Source organism: Pteropus medius, unplaced genomic scaffold (assembly GCF_902729225.1).
Source record: "Pteropus medius unplaced genomic scaffold, Ma_sr-lr_union100, whole genome shotgun sequence".
Taxonomy (NCBI): domain Eukaryota; kingdom Metazoa; phylum Chordata; class Mammalia; order Chiroptera; family Pteropodidae; genus Pteropus; species Pteropus medius.
The window spans coordinates 46,042,367-46,051,300 of record NW_024344378.1 but is presented as its reverse complement, the minus strand read 5'-3'; the positions used below and the strand labels follow the sequence as shown (position 1 = coordinate 46,051,300).

Below are 8,934 nucleotides of genomic sequence, written 5' to 3'. Positions count from 1 at the left end.
AATGGAGTAGTGTAGTGGATAATACAGCGATAGACTTAAAACAGCTTATGGGAAGTCTAGTGGAAACTGCTGCCTTTGCTTAGGATATACTGTGAACTGATGCCCAATTATGTTCTTTGAGGCATGCGTAATAGCCTATGTAGTAGAGATAGGGTTTTTATTTCTGATTAAAACAAAAGGTAAGGCGATCATTTATTTTTCAGGATTTCACTGAAATATTATTTGAAGAAAATATGGAAGTTCTGCGCCCACAGCTTATTAGAATTGGTGGACGGATTTATAGGAAGAATCCTATTCAAGAACAGGCTTATCAACATGAAGAAGAGGATGAAGACTTCTATCAAGGTAATCCTAGTCGTTCCATGGTCAGATTAGAAGTAAAATGTTCTCTGTATTGTAGAAGCTGTTCTTTGTTTTGTTTCAGTGTATTTCTGTGTGAGTACTGAAATTTGAGGTGTTTGTCCTCAGATCCATTTGTGTTGATGTCTAAGGGGACTCATGAGTTTGAGTTTGATGAGGTGTTCTCAGTTGCATTTGTAAATTATGTTTCATCTTTGAACAGAGGATTAAATGTATTAAGGGGTAATTTTAGTTAACTATTAACTTCATCTGTAAAGTTTTGAAGTAATATATATGTAAATTATTGAAATGAACATATGTAAAGTATTTCATCCAGTGCCCAATAACGTTAGCTATTATTATTGCTGTTATTTTTCTCTTCTTTGCAGTCATATACAGGCAGTTCCAAATACACAATTAACATAACTTAATTTTAATAATTTTAATAAGTAAACAGTCAAGATGGATTGTAAACATTTTCAGGCTAATTAACTTAGGCTTAGGTTTAATACATAAACAGACAAGGCCTTTCAGGTTCTTTGCTTCCTTTTCCTTTTGCTTTAGAAGATTTTTCATCGGGCCATAAGTCTTGGAGGTTAGTCTCCCTCCTGATGCTCCCCATTGTTTCCCTTCAGCCTTGGGCCTTTGAGCTCCTTTATTTCACCCTTCTCCTTTCTGTTTGTTTCTGTTGTAACTTACTATAGAGAAAGTTCTCCCAATATCACTACTACTTCATTCACTAGAATAATTGTGTATCTTAATACTAAAAACAACTGAGTGGTACATTTTAAGAGGATGAATTTTATGTCATATGAATTATATCTGCATAAAAAATAGTAAAATTTTTTAAATTGTACCTTAGCTTTCCAGGAGAAAACAAAGAGAAACAGTAGTATGTATATACTACTTTTCCAAGGTTCCAAGACTGGAAGATTTAAAATAGTCATATGTTCTTTATTTTTTATTTTTTTTCTAAGCAGGTCAGAAGGAATGTCAGTATTCTGCAATGTAAAGTGTCAAGCTGTTCTTTTTGTGTGTGCGTATTGTTCTTTTTTTAAAACCTTGAGAGTGGTTGACTGACTGCTGGGGATAACCAGCAGACCATAGACCAGCAGATCTGCACAAGATGTTCTGATTTCCGTACAGGCTTCATGGAGTGTGCCGAAGAGCCCTGTGATGGCTATGAGGTGGTACAGACCCAGCAAGGTTTCCAGTGTACTGTGAAGGCCCCCAGCCTGCTTTACAAGTGAGTGAGGCCCCCTGCAGCTTCGTGGGGAGGCATTTACCAGGAAACTCAGCTGGAATCTGACTCTTCTCCCTTCCACACGTAATTTCAATGCTTGCTTATTATTATTATTATTTTTATTATTATTATTTATGCTTACAGCACCTGGTCTTCCTAGGTGGTCTCCCATCCAAGTACTAACCAGGCCCGACCCTGCTTGGCTTCTGGGATCAGACATCGGGCTTGTTCAGGGGTAGCATGGCCATAGACCATGGACCATGGCTCCACTGGGGCGTGTACCCAGGACCTTCTGCGTGTAAAGCAGACGTGCTCACCGTTACACTATGGAACCACGTCCAATGCTTGATTATTAATGACAAAATAGTTTAATGTTTTATGGCCTAGAATCTAAGGACTGATTACAGATCAGTTTCATTATTCCATGTATACTACCCAGTTTTGTTGATTTTGCCTCATATATCTTTTGAATCCAGCAGTTTTCTCTTTCTTTGCTGCCACCCTGCTGCCTCTTCTGTGGATTACTTCAAATAGCCTGCTTACTAGTCTTTCCACATTGATTCTTGCTCTCCTCTCAAATCAGTTCTTCACATTGAGGGTGGAGTGATCTCTTTGAAAGGCAAATCTGATTATTTTATTGCCTTTGTTTAAAATTCGTCAACATCTTTCATTGAAGATAGAATTCTGTTTTGTTAGATTAATAGTCAAAACCTTGAACGGGACTTAGCAGGGCCTGCATTTTTCAGTCTTAGCCCACACCATTCTTTACCTGGCTTTGTGCTTAAGCTCAACTGGTTTTCTTCAGTTCCTCAAAAGTGATGTGCTCCTTCCTGCCTTAGAGCTTTGGCATATGCTGTTCCCTTTGCCTTATAATCTCTCTTCTTCCTTGCCCAATTATATTCTTCATCCTTAGGGAAACTTGCTTTGACACCATCATCCCCACCAACCACATTCATTATGCTACTATATGTTATTGTAACACCCTCTAGTTTTCCTTTGTAGAATTTCTCAGTCTCATGTTTATACTTATTTCTATGTTATTTGACATCTCCATTAGATGTGAAGGGTCTTGAAGGCAGGCATATGTCTGTTACATTAATTCCCAGTACTCATCAAAGACTGGTATCCTTTTTCCAGGATCATCTTTATAAATTGTGTGGAAACTTTGTGATCAGTTCAACCTGTGCTTGCATGCCCACATTCTGTCCCATATTAACCACTAATATGGTTAGCATATATGGCTAACGGGCTTCTTTTGGGCTTATACCTCTGAGGGATCGGCTGGTCTAGAAAGTGCATAAATTCTTTTTCTGTGTTGTACCAGACGAATTAGGTCTTTCTAAGCTCCTCTGAGAGAGGAAAATCTACAAATACGGAATCAAATACCTTTAAGCTTCAAGAGGCAATAGTATTCTGGACTTTGAGAGCATTCTGAACCTTGAGTGTATTTTGAAATGCCTGTTAAGGATGAAATTATTCTGGAAACCCTGACAGCTCACTTTCCTCTTAGGTTCCAGTGACATTTTCTTCTAAGAAACATGATTTGAGGAAGTCGTAGCTCAGTTTCCTGATAAAAGCAATGTAACATGTCTTATTTAATGTGTGTATCTGCTACTGCTAAGGTGTGTAAAAGTTCCTTAGATTTTAGATTCACTTGATTTTTTTTTTTTGAGTATATTCTAAATACTCATTATGTTCCAGATGACTTGCATATTAGATTAGATATTGGGTCTGCTAAATCTAATTAATAGACAAAATAGAAATTACCTGACTAAACTAGTTTATAATCAAAGTCTAATGTTGGTAACACCTGTCTGTGGATTAGCTCTGATATTGTGGTTTTCAGCCTCAAGTGCACATTAGACTCACCTGGGGAACTTTTAAAACTCCTGATACCTGGATGTACCTCAGACCAACTAAGTCAGAATATTCAGTTTTTGAGGTACCCCAGGTGATTCCAATGTTAGCTAAGATTGAGAACCACTCAATTTGGTAGGAAATTTCCACTTATATATTTAATAATACAGTTACCCATTTACTGCATATTTGTATTGTTATAGTGAACGTCTTAGACTTTCCACGTAAACATCTTTTGAGTCTGGCTGTATTCTTAACTGGAAGGATGCCATTATGGGCTTAATGAGGATAGCATGGACTAAGCTATGTATGTGCCAGTTACTGGGAAGCCCATTTATGTATGATCACATTTAGTCCTTACAACAACCTTATGATGCTTAGGTATTATTCACTCCATTTTCATAAGTGAGGAAATAGGCTTATAGTGGTTAAATGACTTGCTCAAAGTTGGTTTGATTCTGAAGCCTCTTTAACCTCACCTCAACCACTTCCCTTTCTAAGATGTGTAGACTGTTAATAACTCTTTAAGCCAACTACTTTTTGTGATACTCTTGTCCACTAACAACATGCTATCGAATAAGAGCTTAGTTGAAAGCCACCCCTTATTGATAAGGCCTGGAAAGACAAAGTCCTGACAGAGTTGATACAATAGCCTAACACAGAAGAAGACCACATGGGAATTGTGAGGTTCTAATCCTCTAAACATCTTGTTTTTTAAAAAACTAGCTTACTACAATAGATCTTAATGGAAATAATTTGGCTTGGTTAGCCCATCTAAAAGCAAATGCATAGTTTTAGACAGTCACCCATGCTATTGGGTACTGTAATTGAAATCATAAAAGCTAAAATACTGTTGATGATGGGGAGTTTTTTTCTCTTAACTTTATAGTCCTGTGACGGTCTCATAGTGCTTTATAGATTCTGAAACTTTTCTCCTGGGATCCAGTAGTCTCATTCACTGTAACACGTCTAATTACTCTGGGTTTCAGAAGATAACTTTGATTGACAGTTATTTATACTAGTAGAGCTAGGCAGGTAATGTAAATGAATCAATAGATGATTGAAGTGAAGTAGGTGAAAGGTGGTAAGGAGTAATGGGAATTGTGATGAGCTCATGTTCTATTTTAGGGACGAGAGAAGGCTTCAGCCTATTGCCATTTGTTGAATCATCTAATTTATCTAAAGAACCTAGAAATCTAAATTTTTAGGTGAAATCTCCCAAATAATACATGTCTATTTGATTCCAGCCTCCTGAGGGTTACCTGTTTACTCTGTGCTTTTGAATCTATCCTGGTGGATCCTGCTCTTTAATTAATCAAGAATATGTCCCTTAGGACTCATAGTTAATTTAGTCTCCAAAAGGACAAGGTTCTACCCGCCTCAAACTGTAGTACCATTGGTTGCTGGAATTGCCTTTGAGACTATGCCAGCTTTCCTTTCACTTGAACTGCAGATTCAGATTTTAATCTAATTTTGAGAAGCAAATAGGTGTTGCATGTAGATATTCTGCCTATACATTGAATTAACTTTAGGGCATAATTTTGTCAGTAAGTTTAATGCAGCATGTTCTATAAAGCTGAATGACTTGTAAATTCCTCTACAAATATTGAGCTTTTATGGAAGCATTTTTCTGTAAGAGAGTATCTCTGGCTACATGTGATTTAAACACAACAGAATTCTTATTTTGGTACATTTTTGCTTAATTTCCTTCCATTAATTAATTTTTCTTTATATTATAGGCATATAGTTGGAAAGAGAGGAGACACTAGGAAGAAGCTAGAAGTGGAGACCAAAACTTCTATTAGTATTCCTAAGCCTGGACAAGAAGGAGAAATTGGTGAGACCTAGTATATATAAGTTGTATTTACAATCCCTTCTGCGTGCGTATGGAATGATATAACCCAACTGAGCTGTTTAGTGACTATATTCTTTATGAAGTTCTACAGCTATTGCACTTTTTGTGATATATCAGTATCAATCTCCCAAATGAGGAAAGATATAGTTATACAACCTTATCTTGATTGACTACCTGGGCCTTCATTTACCATACACTGATGGGAGAAAGTTTCCAGATTTCATTGTGTATTAGGTTTCTTTTATGCTTTAGTGATGGAATTTGTGAATTGTTTCAAGTTATAATTAGAGAAAACCAATGAGATTTGCCAATTTGAAATAAAGTCCAGCCCTTTCCATAACTGTTCTCCTGTTTTTACCTCGCTTTGTAGACCATGAAGGAAATGATAAGAGTAATGATTAAATTAACAACCTGATTTAAATAACTGCTTAGGTGAGGAAAAATAGTTTGGCAGTATAAGTCAAGTCAGAAAGTGACTGTACCTAGTCCCTCCTCATCTGCAGGAGGATATGTTCCAAAACTCCTAATGGATGCCTGAAACTTTGGATAGTACCAAATCCTGTAGGTACTGTTTTTTCTTATACATACATAGCTATGATAAAGTTTCATTTATAAGTTAGGTACAGTAAGAAATTAACAGCAATAATTAATAATAGAACAATTATAAGAATATACTATAACAAAATTATGCAAATGTGAGAAAAAAAGAAAACGACTGTACCAAGCATCAATGTGAACCAAGTGCACAGGCTCATGCTGTAAAATGGCTTCAAGTGAGGGGCACTATAGGGACAAGTTTTAAAAACTCATCCTAAAACTATAGGATTTTCTCAAAGTCAAGTGCAACAGCCTCCAATAATCCATTTTCCATAAACACCCATACACTGTATTAAGTTTTAAGAGAAAATTACAAGTACTGTTCTTATTTTGTGCTATATAAGAGTAATCACTGTAACAGATAAGTAGCAATTAACTTTAGAGCAGTGCTGTCCAAAAGAACTTTCCGTGATGATGAGTATGTTCTATATCTGCACTATCCAATACAGGAGCCGCTAGCCACATGTGACCGAGTACTTGAAATGGGCCAATGTGACTGAAGAACTGAATTTTTAATTCTATTTAATTCTAATTTTAACTTTTAGTTTAACTAGCTCCATCTGGGCTCCTGTATTGGCCAGTGCAGTACAGAGTTCCCAAGCCCCTTGGTAACTTCGCTAAGCTCTAGCATAAGAATTTGAATGACATTTTTGAAAGACTTTATTAAAATAAATACTCAGTTCATTAGAATTACAAATATAAAAAGGGCCTTTAAGCTTTAAAGTTCAGGTTACGAATATTGAAGTAATTTTATAATTGTATTTAAGCTTAATTCTCTAGTTTTTTTCTGATTACAAAATTAATATATGTTTTCAAAAAAAAAGAGCTTGCAGAAATTATGTATTAGGTATAAAGGAAAGTCTTTTATAATATAAACCCCAGACATAATCGCTATTAACAGTTAAATATGTTCTTCATTTTTTTCTATCCATATAGTAACATACAATAATTTTTATCATATGGTATAAATGTTGAGGCCTTAGCTATTTTAAGATACTGAATCATTCTAAAATTTATCTAGAAAATGGTAGGCAAGTTGTAAAGATTTGATTTTGACTTAGAAAGCATAGATATTTCATTGTAAAAAGAGTGTGTCTAATCATTAAATGTAAGAATTTAGTGGAACTAATTTAATTGAAAAACAAGAAGATAAACTGGCTTATTGGTCTTGTAGGGAAGTAAAGTTTATGGAAAAATCAAATTTATTGGTTAGAATAAATTGAGTTGTGATGTGAAATCAAGGCTGTGTTGCTTTGGTGTGGTATTTGCTATCATTTATTCATTTTCTTTTGCCTCTTTTCAATTAGAGAAGGAAATGATCTAGTAGGTTTTAATTTGTCTTCTAGGCAAAGATCTGTTCCAGGCAATGGGATAGCGGAAGAAACTTTAAAATGATATTATTGTAATTAGAGAATAGTTTTTTACAGTTTAGCTTCAGTGCCTTTAATTATTTTCTTCCTACATATCTATTTTAGTCTTTAGACCTATGCTTGTAAATTCTGGTCCTCTCAGATATTTGTAGTTGTGGAATATTTCTAACCTCATCATATTTGCTTTTTTGTCATTATTTGATCAACTTTGCATCTTTTCCAGAAATCAGTCAGAGTACCTTCCAAGTGCCCTTTTCAGCTTACTGTGTTAGAAAAATGAAAACACCTTATTAGTCTTATTCTCTACGAAACTTAATGAAAAAGAACAGATTTAGCATTTTGTACAAAACTGTTACAGAAATAAAACATAAACATGGGTTTTAAGTTTCCCTTCCTTCTACTCCTTTTCCTTTTAATTTTTTCCTCATTTTTCAGTCTCTAGCAGAGCTGATTATAATTTCTACTTTAATTTTGTCCCAGTTTACCTTCGAACCCTCTTTTATCAGTATTCCTCTAGCATAATATTTGAGTGTCTGCTATGGATACTTCCCTTCACTAGGCATTTGAGTCTTTTGGATTTTCAAAGTATTCTATCCGATAATATAAATAATGTCATTAGGAAACACTATATCTCTCCTTCTTACAATTTTTGGTAATTATGTCAATTTTTTATTCAGGCTTTCCGTTAATCCATTCATTCGTAATTGACTTTTTTCCTAGAAATTTCCATCTTATTTCTCTACAGCAAAATGAGTATGATACTTTCATTCTTCTTAAGAAATAGAAAGGTTCTTATAGAAAATTTCAGGTGCTTTAATGGAAAGTATTAGAACAAATAAATGGAATTATTTCTTTAACTTCTGCAGCTGTCTGGAAGAAACAAGCTTTGTGGTCTTTAAAGTACATAGCACATTTTGCTACTATTATAGTTAATACTTAAGTGTTTTTATCATATTCAGAAGTCTGTCTTTTACTCTTTAATAGTCTGTTGAAATGCCAGTTTTGTTTGTTGTCCATATCTTCTGCACCTTTCCTTACTTTCTATTTTGAACCAGACCTTGCCAGTTCTGAAACCTATAGGTTTAATCTCTGCTTAAACAGAGACTGTGTAATCCCTAAATGGTTTTGTTTCTTTGCAGACAGTGGTTTATGCCTTGTGACTTTTTTCCCCTCCTACTTTCATTTATATGTACATAATGACACAGCCCAGATAGAAGAAGGTCAGATTATACCAAAACATGGACTTTTGGTATCCATACGTATAATACAGATATAGATAAACATTTTAACTTTCTATTTTCATAAATATAGGATAGGATTATATGTATCATAGTAGACTCTCCTTTGTTCCTTTACTATAATGAATCACTAATAATTTTTGTCTCAGTATTTCAAAAAAATTTTTTAATTTATTTTTAAAATTCACATGACAGAAAATTCAATTTTTTGCTTTTAATTTTTTACTGTTATACGAATTTCCATGTGATATATTGTTCTTACTTTTAAAAAGTTGTGGTAAAATATACTCAACATAAAATTTACCATTTTGACCATTTCAAAGTGTTGAATTCAGTGACATTTAGTACCTTTACAATGTCGTGCAACCATCACCACTACCAAGTTCTAGAACATTTTTGTCATCCCAAAAGGAAACCCGTTACCCATTAAGCTGT

General features: G+C 34.6%; 1 protein-coding gene across 3 annotated transcripts in view; it reads left to right on the top strand.

The window, feature by feature from the left end:
* The window catches only part of ASCC1 (activating signal cointegrator 1 complex subunit 1), an 81,696-nt gene that overhangs the window by 1,441 nt on the left and 71,321 nt on the right, over positions 1–8,934 (top strand). For all 3 annotated transcript variants that reach the window (XM_039872072.1, XM_039872073.1, XM_039872071.1), the window contains exons 2-4: positions 204–345; positions 1,486–1,585; positions 5,179–5,276. In XM_039872072.1, coding sequence (XP_039728006.1) covers positions 234–345; positions 1,486–1,585; positions 5,179–5,276 — 310 coding nt within the window. In that variant the 5' untranslated portion in view covers positions 204–233. The remainder of the gene's footprint in view (positions 1–203; positions 346–1,485; positions 1,586–5,178; positions 5,277–8,934) is intronic.